The sequence below is a fragment of the Orcinus orca genome, chromosome 18, assembly GCF_937001465.1.
Source record: "Orcinus orca chromosome 18, mOrcOrc1.1, whole genome shotgun sequence".
Taxonomy (NCBI): Eukaryota; Metazoa; Chordata; class Mammalia; order Artiodactyla; family Delphinidae; genus Orcinus; species Orcinus orca.
The window spans coordinates 71,525,265-71,540,763 of NC_064576.1; the positions used below are offsets into that span (position 1 = coordinate 71,525,265).

General features: G+C 37.2%; 1 protein-coding gene across 11 annotated transcripts in view; it reads left to right on the forward strand.

The window, feature by feature from the left end:
• KATNAL1 (katanin catalytic subunit A1 like 1) overlaps nt 1–15,499 on the forward strand; it is a 76,565-nt gene that overhangs the window by 16,530 nt on the left and 44,536 nt on the right. For all 11 annotated transcript variants that reach the window (XR_007473101.1, XR_007473100.1, XR_007473102.1 and 8 more), the window contains one exon: nt 14,399–14,567. Coding sequence is in view for 8 of the 11 variants with exons in the window: in XM_033416122.2 (XP_033272013.1) it covers nt 14,399–14,567 (169 nt within the window). In the remaining 3 variants the exon portion in view is untranslated. The remainder of the gene's footprint in view (nt 1–14,398; nt 14,568–15,499) is intronic.

Consider the following 15,499-nt stretch of genomic DNA (forward strand, 5'->3'; position numbering starts at 1 on the left):
TTTTAAATGTTTGGTAGAATTCGCCAGTGAAGCCATCTGGTCCTGGGAATAATTTTCAGTATAGGAAGTACCTGTTCGTAATTGCTAGAGCACCATGATGTATTTCAGAAGGCAGTGGCCACAGATAATAATTCTAATATCTAATATCTGTGGCTCAGACTGAATAGAAAGTGTGGCTGGCATTTTCCCATTGATGAACACTTTCCTGAAAACTTCTTCTCATTAGAGAAACACCAGCGCAATTATTTCTTTTTCTTTGGCCTCCTGTAACTGCCCATAGCACAGATCTGACTTATTTTTATACTTGTTTTAATCGTTATTCTCAATGAAAGTGGAAGATGAATGGACCAGAATATGTTTCTCCAAACCTCCTTCCTCCATACTAAATTTTAAAAAAGTTTCCCTTGTGTGTAACCATTGTGTGTATTTTTTTTTTTTTCTCTGTGGATCAGAAATCCTTAATAAAAGCAAATCTAAGACTGTATATTGCTTGGGGAAAAAAGATTCCCATTTCCACATATATCATCAACAACAATGGAAAAACACCCAGCAACTCCACAGGGTTCTACTAGTGAAGGAATTCTGTTTAATACCTTGAGTAGTATCATGGGATTAGCAGTTTTAAACTTTAAGAATAAAATCTTTACATAAGCAAATCCACAGATCCTTCACCAAGTAATAACATCATAGTGATACCTACGTAAGGCAGATGTTAATGAAGTCAACTTTACACAGGTTTGTAGCACAGAATGTGTGCATGAGCTGATAGAATAAGCAAATATTAAGATTGTAAGTTTAGGGTTAAAAGTTATGGGAGGTTAAAATTGTATAATTTTTTTCTTTTAAAATTTTGTTTCTTCTACAGGTTGTTTAAAACAAAAGTAATAAAATTTCCACCTAGAGATAGTGAAAAGTGGATATAGTCCTTAGGTATTCTTGGTGTAATGGGAAGACAATTGACTGGAGCCCACGAGATCTGAGTTTGAATTCTACTTCTGACACCTCTTTGCTTTATGACCTTGTGCAAGTTATTTAACCTCTAAACATTAGCTTCACTGTCTGTAAAATGGGGATGTCTACCTCATGGAATTAATTAAGAAAATTTAATGTTTAGGACAGTAACTGGCATGTAATAAGTAAAGTGAATCATCAACTCTGAAATAAAAGACTACAGCGTTCTTTCAGATAAATAGTAAGAGACTAACAGAATTTTAAAAATGACATAGCCTCATTTGTAAAATTCCTTAAGGAATTTTTTTTCCTTCCTGTACATTCTATATAAATCCTTAGTTTTCTGAAACATTTTGAATAACTGACAGAGAGAATATGGTTTTTTAAATGTCCAAGTCTCATGAAGTGGGCAGTCTTTTTTTTTTTTTTTTTTTTTTAACCAGTACACGGGCCTCTTACTGTTGTGGCCTCTCCCATTGCGGAGCACAGGCTCCGGACGCGCAGGCTCAGCAGCCATAGCTCACGGGTCCAGCCGCTCCGCGGCATGTGGGATCCTCCCGGACCGGGTCACGAACCCGTGTCCCCTGCATCGGCAGGAGGACTCTCAACCACTGAGCCACCAGGGAAGCCCGTGGGCAGTCATTTTTAGGAAGAGCATGATAACTAGTTATCGGTCAATTTATGTTTTACAAGCACTATCATATTTAAACCTACAGTGATCCTCTGAAGCAGCTACTTGTATTGTGTACCCATATTACTATTGCTGATCTATTGTTATGAATAAATCATATGAAGCTGTCATTTTGAATCCTACGATTCATTCATATGAATCGTATGAAGCTGAGGAAATTGAAGCTTACAAAGTTTGTTATTTTCCCAAAGTCATCTGAACAAGAAAATGGCAGAGCCAGGATTTGAACCCAGATCTCCTCAACTTCAGGAGTCTTATTTATATCCACTCTGCCATGTTACTTTGCTACACATACTTGGTGGTATCTATGGGTCTATTTTGATATTTATCTATATATCCTAATATATAATATATAGTTCTGTTAACCACTTGATTAAATTCTTACTAGAGGTGGTAGGAGAATAAAGAAGCTGAAAATGCTTGATGAAATAAATAATGTAATTAAAAAAATTTCTCTTTGAGAATACCACACAGAAATTGTAGTGTAGGCCAGTCGGAAAGTATAATTTACCTTGTTTTGTACAAAATGTTTCCGGGACGCATCTGTTGGGTTTATTGTTAGCCACTAGTTTGGTAGCCCTGCTTGTGGGTCTGCCTTTTCACCTCATGGACTTCAACACAAAACTTCTCCTCTCTCCCTGTTACGGTACGGTGAGGTAATGTCCATTACCACTGGTGGTTTTCCGTGGTGGTTTTCCACATTGTTCGAAGTTATACCTTATGTGTCATGTGTCCTCTGGGTTTAATCATGATCCTGTTTACCAGCAGCTTCTTGGATAAATCAGAACAACCTTTTAAAGTGAATTAGATTTATTGCCTTAAGTATGAGGAAATTGAGCTACAAAAGTAGGATTATAATGGGAGGTTCTGGCAATATGAGAATTAAACTCCAAAGAGATGAAGCCTCCAGGTCATTCTTAGTGTCCTAAGTTAAAAGGTATCTTGTATTAATTAAATTATTTTATAATATTTTCCATGTAAATTTATTAAGCACATTCTCTTTAATGAGACCATTTAAAAATGATCTCTGCTGGTGAGACCTGAGGCCATGAAACTAAGATTTTCTGTATTGGAACAGTATTTGACATAGATTATATTCAATGAAGTATTCTTTATTCAACTTAAAAAATAAATGTGTTAGGTCTTTTAAAGTTACATCTTTTGGGAGATATGGCAGTAGCAACAGGACACACAAGCCTGAAAATAATCATTTGGCTTATCCCATACAGGTTGAAAAAGAGAACTCTGATAGGCTCTCTAACGTTATTGCATCTGGAACCAAGGGAAATGGCATAGAGTGTTTCTGTATACAGATAGATAGGATGATTGATTTTTTATCAAATTTGTGCTATTCTGTAGCATTTCAGCAAAGAAGAAATTCTTGTTGACTTGGTATTAAAATTGTTGCTTTATGTTTTCTTTGGGTACCCTAATAGATTAAGTAACTGCTCGCATATTAAATACCAGTTTGCACTGGGAAAAGATCAGTTAAAGCCAAGGTCAAGTACCGATAGACAGTAAACTGCCGTCTCATCCTTACTGGTATCTCACCTAGGCTCTGGGAAATTTTCCTGGGATTGGGAGGTAGGAGAGCAAGCTTTTGTATCAGTTCCACCACTAATTGAGTGGTCCTCCAAGTTAGTTTCACTTCTTTGTGCCTCACTTTTCACCTCTGTAAAATGTACATCATGATGAGATTGTTTTGTAAAATTGTTTTAAAGTCTTAGGAAGAAAAACACTACTATTGCTCTATCCAACGTATATTTTATGAGCATTCATCATATACTCAACTTTATTTTTGGCCCTGTGGAAAGTATAAAGGTAATAAAAAAAAAAACCCAGCACAGACCTTGGCCTCCAGAAACCATCAGAAAAATAATGCAGACATTGTGGGAAGCTTAACCTAGGATGCTGGCGCTTATTGTATGCCAAGTACTATGCTGGGCGCCAGTACTATGGTGGGGATACGGTGGGATGCAGAAACAGATACAGTCCCTGCCTTCCTGAGCTTACAGTCTTGTAAACTGGGTGTGAGAGCCATTACTGAGGTAGAATGGACTGGATCTGGTGATTAATGATATAAGAGAATGAGAGAATTGGAGCAGGTAATTAAATATCTAGATGAAGCTGTTGAATAGGAATTGGAAATGAGAACCAGAGTTTAAGAGAGATTGGGATTAGTAGTGGTTACTTAGGAATCATCAGCAAGTATGGAATTTTAAGAAAGAAATTTTAAGGTCATTCTTCATATGGTAGAGTAGGTTATTGCTGAGTATGATTGGCAGGTTGAGATTATACTCATTTCTAAACATTCTGGAGTCATATTCTCTTCCAGAATTCTGTTTCTGGAGTGTGGGATGGACTCTATATTTAGACTATGGGAAGAATTAGGTAGCAGTGCTGATTAACCATAGTCATTGACATTTATTGAGGAGTTTTTAACTGGGAACCAGGTACTATGCTAATGAACTCTCTACATGGTTTTTTTCTTGGGCTTCACAACCACCCTCTAAAATAGGTACTATTAATATCATCCCTATTTTTTTTTAGAAGAAATTGAAGCTTAAAGATTCTAAGCAACTTTATCAAATGTTGCATGTAGGTTAAGTAAGATAAGGATTGAGAATTGGATTGGATTTAGCAACATGGAGCTCACTGGTGACCATGATGAGTGGTTTTGGTGGAATGGTGGAGAATAATGGAGTGGGTTCAGAGAATGGGAAGAGAGGAATTGAAAACAATGAGTGCGTGCAGTTCTTTCAGCGAGTCTTGTTGAAAAGGGGAGCATAGAAATTGAGTGGTAGTTGGGGAAGTGGAATCAAAATTTGTTGTTGTTTCCGAGACTTGTATGCTGATGAGAATGCTGCAGCAGAAAGGGGAAGATTGACGATGCCTGGGAGAAAGAGGCACTACTGGAGCAATGTCCCTGAGTAGACAAGAGGAGGCAGGATCCAGTGTACAGGTGGGGCGGCTGCAGGATAGCTGATTCAGAGTAGCTGGAGGGAAGGCAGTTAGTTATAAAGGCTGTGGACGCAGAGAAGTGGGCAGATGTGGAGGTGAGCGCTTGTGGAGGTTCTCTCCTGATTATTTCGATGAGGGAAGAAAAGCAAGCAGGATCATCTGAGAGTGAGGGCGGGGTACAGGTGTTTTCCAGGGTTTAAATTCTCACCTAAAGTGTCCCAAGAGGGGACATCCATTCCATTTGGCTATTTTATTTCTTTTATGTAAGTTTTCTAGGAAGCATTTGTCTTATTTTGCAGAACTCAGTAGTCATTCATTTGAAATCTTATTTTGGAATCCTAGGTATTTATTACAATGAGTGCCTAAAAACTTGGTATTTCTATCGTTTTTTTTTTTTTTTTATGTTACAGAAAAGACAACTGAAAGATAGAAATTTTAATTCATTAGAGATAAACTAAGGAATGGGAACAAGATAGTGGTAAGTCAGAATGAAATCATAACACATCAGTTTTGTTTTCCTTGAAAGAAATATTTGCCTTGCTGCACTTTACCACTGTTTTCTCCCTTCTTCTTTCCTCTGGCAAACTGCTGTGATGTGTACTCTCCCTGTGTTGCCATTCACTGCTTCTCTTTCCTTAATGAGTAGAAATCCTGGATCTCTATTCATTGCAGTATGGGACTGACTTCTTGAAGACAGCTTCCTAATTTAAAATGGAATATGCCAAATTCTCAAGAGTTAAGGTGTTTAACTTTTGTAACAGTTGATAGTATTTACCATCTTTCTTCTTTTGGCTTCTGTTACACTGTACTATGCTTTTTTCCTTCCTCTTTTTTTTTTTTTTTCTAACTGTGGCCCCTTCTTCTCTTATCTCCTCCTCTTGTTGTTCCCTAGTGCTGTCCCTCTGCTCGTTCTATATTCACTTCAGCTCCTTATATCCAGCCCCACTCTCTCTCTGCTTTGCAGATGACATTAGTGATAGGAGGATCGTGCCTTCTGGTTTGCATGAGCAGTCTAATTGTCGTTTGTAGATAACTTCTCTTTTCTCTCTCATTGTTTTTATGATTTTATTTTTTGTCTTGGTGTTAAATAGTTTCACTATAGATTATCTGAATATGGATTTGTTTTTATTTAACACTCCTTAAGACTTGTGTTTCTTTTGTTTCAAATTCTTCTTTACGCTTTTAACCATTTTAAACGTTCATTTTTATAGTTCATAACTGATAGTTCTATTATCAGAAGTTATTTGGAGGCTTATCTTTCTGGTTATTTCTGCTGGCTCTTGTTTGTGGTAAAGCTGAGAATGTCCCTTCAAGGTTTGAGTCACTCTAATGTGTGGCTTGTTTAGGGGGATGTCACTCCTCAGAGGGTCTGTGTTGGGTTCAGCCAGGTGCCTTCAGGATGTCACCTGCCTGGACCACTTTTAGGTAAATTTCTTCACTTAAGGGAGTATAAAACTAAACGCCAAGTCACACGAGTGCAGGCCCTGGTTCCTGTTTCTGGGGGAGACTTGTACCTTACTCCACACATATAGAACATAGGCTCAGATGGACGGACGTACTTGTTTCTTCCACGTGCGTGTTTAAAGTCTGCCCTTTGAGAGTCCTGGCTTCACTCGCCAGTCTCAGTTCAGCTTTGACATTTGTAGGCCTCAGGCCTTGTCGCAGGCCTCACTTTGTGCTCGTTAAACCTCGAGCCCTGGAAACCCTCAAGGACTGCCATGCCGTCAGCTGTATTTTATTTATTTTTTGACTGTTAGGTATTTCTCTTATTTTCTGGTAAGATCACCTATATATAAACAGGATATTTGTTACATTTTATCCAGAATTTTTTTTTTAATGTTACAGAAAAGAAAACTGAAAGATAGAAAATTCAATTCATTAGAGATAAACTATCTATATATTTATCATAAGTTCTTGAGGGTCTTATCCTCCAGTTTGTTGTTTCTGAGGACTTTTATTTATAGTTTAGTTGGGAACTCGTCTTCAGCGAGGCTTTAATTGCAGGATTTATATGTGGATAGAAAGGGATGTCCAATATAATACATAAAATATGTATATATTTTTAGCTAAACTATAAGCTTCTTGAATGCATGGACTATATCATATTTTTTTGTATTCCAGTGTTTTGAAAATCAGTAGAATATTTTCAGAACTTGACCATAAACTAGACAAAGAACTATGAGATATTTAAAGTTCAACTGATAGTATTTTAATATAATCTGTAAAAATTGTGTAGTCCCTATACTCTGAAAGAGTGCCATTGTCCATCTAGTTTTAAGGTCTTTAGAGTTAGACATAAGATAAATTAAATATTTTAAGTTTTTCAAGTTCAAAGGTCTTTAGAGTTAAATGGAAAAGGCAAGGGCCTATCTTTAGATCCAAAGAAGAGCAAGGTAAAATTAAATAATCAACCTGCCTGGGAGTAGTGGCATCCTACCATTAGACGAAATAATTAGTAATGTTATCGTCCCCTTCCCCTACCTTAGAAGTGATAGAATGACTGGCTTAGCAACTTTAAATAAGGATCAGTATGTCCCATCAGAGTCTCTGACAAGAATCTCGCCCCTGTTCTTGCTGAAATAGCTAGTTGTGGGTAACATCAAAATGCTAAGAGGGCAGCCCCCGTGATATTAAATGGGACTGTATAATATTTGGTGTGAGAAGTATGTCTGCAGCTCCAGATCTCATGCCAGCAGAAATTTTTGGCTAAATATTACCTTGTTTAACTTGGATAATTGTCTTCTGTAGTGGGTAAGCATCTTTCAACTCCAGTGACATTTAGAATTAAGAGTAGAAATGTCTAAGAGACTCAAAATTGTAATAGTAGTATTTTTTGTTAAGGGATATGTACATATTTATTTATTATTTTTATGTACCTGTAATTTAAAACAATATGGCTAATGAGGGTGATAAGCATGCAATTCCAATTTTAAGTGTATTATGGAATAATTTAGATCTGTGATTTTACATGAAAATTTATGTTAAGTACTTTTGGGGAACATTTAGGAGAAATTAGGCTTACCTCATTTATAAGTTTAACTTACTAAGTTTATGAAAGTATTTATATGTAAGTTATGCTTTGTTAAGTAAGACAATTGAAGAACTAAGAAGGAAATAAAATATATTACATTTATAAACGTATGTTAAAAATTTTAGTGGCATTTAATTAGCCAGGTTTGTAAATGGCATCAAGGTTTATTCAAAAACCTCTTAAAAGTGACTTCTAAAATCTGCTACTCTTGTACATAAAAAAAGATTTGTAAGTGAATCTAAAAGCTTTAAGGACTAACCGAATTTTTGCAGTTTTAACTTTAATAAATTGAATATTTAAAAAATCAAAGTAAACCTTTGAAGAGATTTTTTTGCACAAAAAGTACCCTTGAGGATATAAAGCAACTCGTATCAGCATGGCTTATAGTACTCCATGTGTTTCTGAGTGTGATTGATTTGCTTGTTAGATAGTGAGGGAAGACTTAATCCAGTATACAAAAAAGCCTTTTCTATTACGTAGTGTAGTATCTTGCATTCATCAAAAGTTCAGATATTTGTTGAAAAATTAATATTTTGAACTGACTCTGGAATATATCATACTAAAATATTTGTTTATAATTTTCTGATAGCAAATAACTAAAATTTCTAAAGTTCTTTTTAGAACTGGAACTTATTAAAGGTTAAGTTCTATGGAGTCACGTGATTTATGAAGAGGCACCACTGCAATTCAGTAGGGAAAGGTGGGTCTTGTCAGTAAATACTTCTGGGTTAATTGAATGTCCATGTGGTGAGGAAAATCTTAACCCCTTACCTCACATCATATAGAAAAACTAATTTGAAATAGATCACCACCTAAAATGTAAAAAGGTAATAAAATAAAACTTCCAGAAGAAAACATGGAAGGGATATTATCATCTTCTTGGGATAGCAAAGATTTATTAAACTGGACAATAAAGCATTAAAGATAAAAGATCAGTAAGTCAGAATTCTAAAATTATGAACTTCTTTTCATCAAGAGATGCACCATTAAGACAAGCCATATACTGGTAGAAAGTAAAAAAAAAAAAAGGAAAGCCATATACTGGTAGAAGATGTTTGCAAAGCATATGTATGACAAAGGACTTGTATCCAGAATATATAAAGAACAACGATCAATAAATCAATAAGAAAAAGTTAGGCAACCCAGTTGAAAGAAAATGGACTAAAGACTGGAACAGATACTATACAAAAGAAGATATTCACATGGCTAATAAGCATCTTGTTGAAAAGGTGTTTAACATCTGTAGCCATTCAAGAAAGGCAAGGTAGAACAACAATGAGACACCATTACACCCCACCCCACCCCCAGAATGACTAGGGTGGGACAACTGGCACTCTCGTACATGGTGATGGGAGTGTAGAATGGCATCACTACTCTGGAATACCGTTGGCTATATTTACTAAAGCTAATCTTACATACACTTTATGATGCAGCTATTCTGCTCCTGGGTACAGATCCCAAAGAAATGAATGCTTCTGTTTACCATGAGGATAATTCCCATATTCATAGAGGCTTTAATAATAAACCTCAAATAGAAAACAGCTCAGGTGTCCATTCACAGAATTGATAAGTTGTATATTTATGCAATAGAATACTCCACAGCAGTGAAAAAGATAAATGGCTATATACAGGAACATGGATGAATTTCACAGGTAATGTTGAAAGAGTATGTACTATAGGATTCCATTTTATGAAACTAGAACAGGCAAGCCTAATCTATGATAGTAAGGTCAAAATAATGGTTACCGTTACCAGCTGATATTTACTAACAGGGGCCATGAAAAAAACTTTCTGGGGTATTGGGAAATGCTCTTTGTTCTACTGGTGGTTATACAGTACCAAAATTTATTGAGTTGTATACCTAACATATGTACATTTTACTGAATATATGGTATACCTCAATGAAAAATAGATTTAAAAAATTCTGTTAAGTATTAATCATCCCCATTTACAGAGGAAGAATATGAGGCTTGTAGATGTTAAGTGATACGCTCATATAATCAGTAATTGGTGGACCTGGGAGTAGGAAGGCACCCAGGGTTTAGGATTCTAAATCTAATGCTAACTCCGGGTCACCATGCTGTTTCTCTGTGAAGGGAGGAATCGTGTTTGCAACGTTTTTATGTCAACAGCCAGTGTAGTTCCTGTCCTTATTAGATAAACATATATTTTCTGATTTGAAAAAATAGCAGTCATATATTTGATGAGAGTGGACATTAAAATTCTTAATCATTGGACTTCCCTGGCAGGCCAGTAGCTAAGACACTGCACTCCCAATGCAAGGGGCCCGGGTTCAATCTCTGGTCTGGGAACTTGATCCCGCATGCCACAACTAAAGATCCTGCATGCTGCAACTAAAAAGATGCAGCAATGAAGATCCCACGTGCCGCAACTAAGACCTGAGGCAGCCAAATAAATATTTAAAAAAAAAATCTTAATCGTTAATTTCAAATAATAAGTCCTCTAATTTCTGTTTAAGCTTTGCTTTCTTGCCTCCTGATTTCTTACCAAGTAATTTCTCTTGGACTCAAAGTCTCATATATTGACCCCAAGTCCTTATAGTAAAAATATCAGTATGAACTACTTGGAACTCGTGTTTTTTTTCATTAGCTATGGAGAGGTATGTTTTCCTGTTTAATTCATATAGATTAATGTCATAGCAAAGTAAGAGTATTTTTCTTCCTTTTCCAGAAGTTTCAGTAATTTGATTTATGTTCTTGGGCATATATAGGACCTGTTCCAAATTTCTTTTTCTTATACTAGAATTCTAACAATGTATGAACAAACAGATATAACCAAAGAATTTAGAATAATCATGAAACAGAAAGCTGGAAGAAATAGAAAGAGCTGAATAGATGGGAATCTTAAGAAGGTGCCTGTATAGCAGTTGGAGAAAATTGTGATAGTATCTTTGACCCTGTTTCTAAATATGGTGTGGAATGAAGGCATCTTCAGAAGAGGTCTCTTCCCCTTTGATTTCTGGAACCCTGGATGCTGGTGCTGTCTGACAGACAGTTCTATTTCTGTTGCCCAATCTTTTATGGAGATTTGCCAGGCAGTAATACAGTAGGTTCAACTGAGGATGTGTACTCTGAGCCCACATCACTAGCACATGTGTGTTTCTAGAACATGCCAAAAACTTTGTAGCAACCCTATAATTTCATTTTCTTAGGTGCTCAAATAATTTAATTAGTGGTGTTGTTATATTCATCATATTTAAAGTTTATTAACTACCAAGTAACTAATATGAATAATAAAATTTATGTAAGGAATAAGGAGTTATAATACAGTAGGATCTATGTACCCACCATGGAGTTTAAGATAAAGAACATTAGCATTACCTTGAAGGCCCCCTATGAGCTCCTCTGCATCCTGTTCCCTCCCCTCCTCTTTCAGAGTTAGCCACTGTCCTGGATTTGGGGTTTATCATTCCTTTGCCTTTCTTTATACTTTTAGCACATACATTTTAATCTCCACACAGTATCTTGTTTTGCTTAGAATCATACTGTATGTGTTCTTTGAACTTACTTTTTCACTCAACATTGTGGTCCTGAGATTGATCTATTATTATTGCATGTGGCTGTAATTCATGTTCACGTGAATATAGTATCCCATTACGTGAATGTATAATAATTTATGCATCTGTTCTGATACTGGACCTTTGGGTTGTTTCCAGGTGTTTACTATTACAAGCAGTGCTGTAAGAACATTTACATATAATATTGATATTTAATATTGCTTAGAAAGGGAATATTGGCTTTTGGAGGAAGTCAGGCTTATTTGCATATGATAGGGTAAGGCATCTTTCTTCCCATTCCTACGGGGAAATATCCTCCAGGAGGAGAACTGAGCTCAGTGTAGACATGCTACTCTTTTATCTGCAGATTTCCAGTTATTCTCTATATTTGAAATGCTGTAAGCTAGCAGGGTGTCAGCCTGTGTTTGACCATTGGGGCAGAGGCTGACGATGCTGTGCAACACTACTAATAAAGTCTCTTTTTAAAAAGAGACCAGTAAAAGGAGCCCTGAGACTTATTTTTGACAGCCTGGAAGCTGTCACTGAGTCCTTAAATTGAAGCATGCCATTGGGCAGTGATGCCCTAATGGAGGAAGAAGTACAGAACAGAGTCAAGGGTGTCCTTTGGGAAGCTGACAGTCTGTTTCGAATGTACTATCAAACTGCAGTGAGACGGAACTGAAGACCTGCAAAGCACAGGCACACTTTCTGTGAGACGTGGGACTTGCCACAAATGCCACATCTGGCCTCTTGAGCAGTTTCCTTCAGACCGTTTATGAGCCCGTCAGAATACTGAGTGGCAGGACAAGGTCAGCAGCAGCAAACACCTGGAGTGCAGCCTGTGAACGAGCTTTGACATAATTCTCGCAGCACAGCTTTACTGAACTGGCTGTGTGTGCAATGTGGACTGCAAGCAGGACTCCTCAGTGACCGCTAAATAGCAAGCTGAGGCGGGAAAGCACAAGCTGAGGAGGCAGAAGAAACGTTTCCAGAGTCCCTGCAGTTCACCCCTCCTCAGCGAGGCCACCGAGCAGTCTGGCACGCAGCTGTAAGGATGGGCTTGCTGTGTGAGCAAGAGCTTCGGGCTGGCTGTGCCTCCAGAAAGCAGGACCACAAACAATGACAGACTATTTAAATAGCAGGCGCAGCTGCTAGCAGAAGGGCAGACTTGATGTGTGTTCTGTGTGGAAGAGATTGTCAGTCGCTTTTTATTGTCTTTGGCCAGGAATCCAATTCAGGAAAGACATTATACATACACAGATATATATATATATAAAACAGTAAAGTTCTGCTCTACTACTTTACACCTCTTCATCAAAACCAAACAGAGGGCTTCCCTGGTGGCGCAGTGGTTGAGAGTCCGCCTGCTTATGCAGGGGACACGGGTTCGTGCCCCGGTTCGGGAAGATCCCACGTGCCGCGGAGCGGCTGGGCCCGTGGGCCATGGCCGCTGGGCCTGCGCGTCCGGAGACTGTGCTCCGCAACGGGAGAGGCCACAGCAGTGAGAGGCCCGCATACCGCAAAAAAAAAACCAAAACAAAACAGAAATTCGTTCAAAAAACAATGGTTGCAATGAAATACTAGGAATAGAGCAACATAACATTTTTAGATTTTTAATCTTTACCAGTCTCATTACATTTTTACCTTATTGACAGAATACTTAAAAGACTAATAATGCGCTAGAACCAAAAACATAATAATACCTTTAAATTTGAGAATGCCTTATAACTATTTCACTATACACGATTTTCAAGTTCCTTTCCTGTGGATTTTTTCCCCACAAGATTGCTTATTCATCTTTGTCTCCTCCTAGGGCCTAGCACAGTAGAGGATATATACCTCCTAACAGGTGTGGGTGTTCAGTAAATAACTGTTTAACTGGATTGGACTCCAAGGATTCAGATGTCAGTGTATGGTAACCTAGTAGAAAGACATACACTTTTCACCAGCCTCTCTCATCCTCACCACTTACATGTAGCGGTCTAATTCCAGTAGTCTGAAGATGCTGCAATATGTTAACTATTTTTTGCCTTGAGTTTTCAACCTTCCTGGCTTTTCATCCATTTTCCTGTTTTCCTGAGTTCATTGAGTAATACACATGTGAGACTTTTTCTGATACCAGGAAGAGAAACTCCGTGATGAGTTAGATGAATTAAAAGCATGAAGCTGGAAAAGGGATAAGAATAGATTTTGGCACATGGGTGGAAAAGGAACACACATATGGGATGTGAAGGGCTGCAAATACAGGCAGAGCTGTAAAGAGAGTAAAGGTAGGAAAACAGAGGCAGAGGCAGTTCAGGGCGGAAGAACTAAAAGCTTAGACACAAAGTGATGGAGTCTCCCCCAACACCCAGAGAGAGGCAAATAAATACTGTTCTGAGAAGCCCCATAATTCCACTATTTGAAGAAGACATGTTTCACATTACATTAGACAAAATATGCCACTTTGTAAGCATAATTATATTTATGTATTTATCAAAATTCTTTTTTAAAATTGCTGTATAATTGACATGTATTACATTAGTTTCAGGTGTACAACATAATGATTCAATATTTGTGTATATTGTGAAATGATCATCACCATAAATAGAATTAACATCCTTTGCCACATATAGTTATCAAAATTCTTGATTCCCATTTGGGGGCCTGTATAATTTGAATGATCCTGTGATTTTTGACACCCTCAAAGCATGAGTAATATTTTTACACATAAACTTTGCCCATAAATTAAGAAGATTTCATTAAGCCCTGCTGTTTGTAATTTGATGAATGACATGGTTTTTCCAACATGGAAGCAGAGAAAATCATTTTGGTTGTAAAGGATAAACTAGTAAGCTATGCAAATAAATATATTTTGAATTCTTGTCCTTTCAGCTTTTAATAATTTTTTTTTAAAGTTACTTGTTTGGCTTAGGACAGTAATGAATAAAGGAATTGATTTTCTGTTAACACTATTAAGATTATTAGATAGGAATAGTCTGTATTGCCCTCTATTGGTGAATGTTATTTTTGACAAAATAATTGCTGCTGTATGCGTCATTTATATGTATTTAATGTTTGTATCAACCAGTATACTTTACAGAAAAGCACTTTAAAAACTGACCTAAGAGTTGTAGCCGTGAATTGGCAAAAGGGGGAAAAATTGACCTTGTGGGCTTATTGATTTAATAGTTTTATTGACTAATGTAGTATTGAAATACTTTTGCCTTTGATTAATTTTAATTTTATGTATTTATTTTTTTGTCAGAGCTCCACCTCAGATAAGGCGTCCCAATCGAGAAGTAAGACCTCTGAGGAAAGAAATGCCAGGAGGAGGAGCCCGGGGACCTGTAGGCCGAGCACATCCTATATCAAAGAGTGAAAAACCCTCTACAAGTAGGGACAAGGATTGTAGAGCAAGAGGGAGAGATGACAAGGCAAGACTACCTCTTTGTAACCCACTCACTTTAAGCCCGTGATGTTTGTTGCTTATTATACTTTTAGTGGGCTTTTCAGAGGACCCTGGTTTTGACATGGAAGAGGTTTTTTAAAAAACTTTGAATCAAAAACCTATGCAGTCTTTGCATTTTGAAGGCCATTCTGCACTGTCAGTAACCTCAGAGGTGTATATATTTCTTAATACGCACACACAGAAATCTTAAGTAAAATGGAGCTTTTCATTCTTTGAATTTCAAAATTGTATTAAATATCATCACAATTCTGATAATTAAAGATAAAAAATGACAAAATTAAATAGGAAATAATTTTGAATCTTAAATAGTAGTCCACGTTCACTTAGAGGAGGATGAGGAGGTAGTTTCAATTTCCTTTTTTTCCCACCCCCCTGCGGCTTTCCCCCTTGGTGTCCATACGTTTGTTCTCTACATCTGTGTCTCAACTTCTGCCCTGCAAACAGGTTCATCTGTACCATTTTTCTAGGTTCCACATACATGCGTTAATATACGATATTTGTTTTTCTCTTTCTGACTTACTTCACTCTGTATGACAGTCTCTAAATCCATCCACGTCTCAACAAATGACCTAATTTCCTTCCTTTTTATGGCTGAGTAATATTCCATTGTATATATGCACCACATCTTCTTTATCCATTCCTCTGTCGATGGGCATTTAGGTTGCTTCCATGACCTGGCTATTGTAAATAGTGCTGCAATGAACATTGGGGTGCATGACTCTTTCTGAATTATGGTTTTCTCTGGGTATATGCCCAGTAGTGGGATTGCTGGATCATATGGTAATTCTATTTTTAGTTTTTTAAGGAACCTCTGTACTGTTCTCCATAGTGGCTGTACCCATTTACATTCCCACCAACGGTGCAAGAGGGTTCCCTTTTCTCCACACCCTCTCCAGC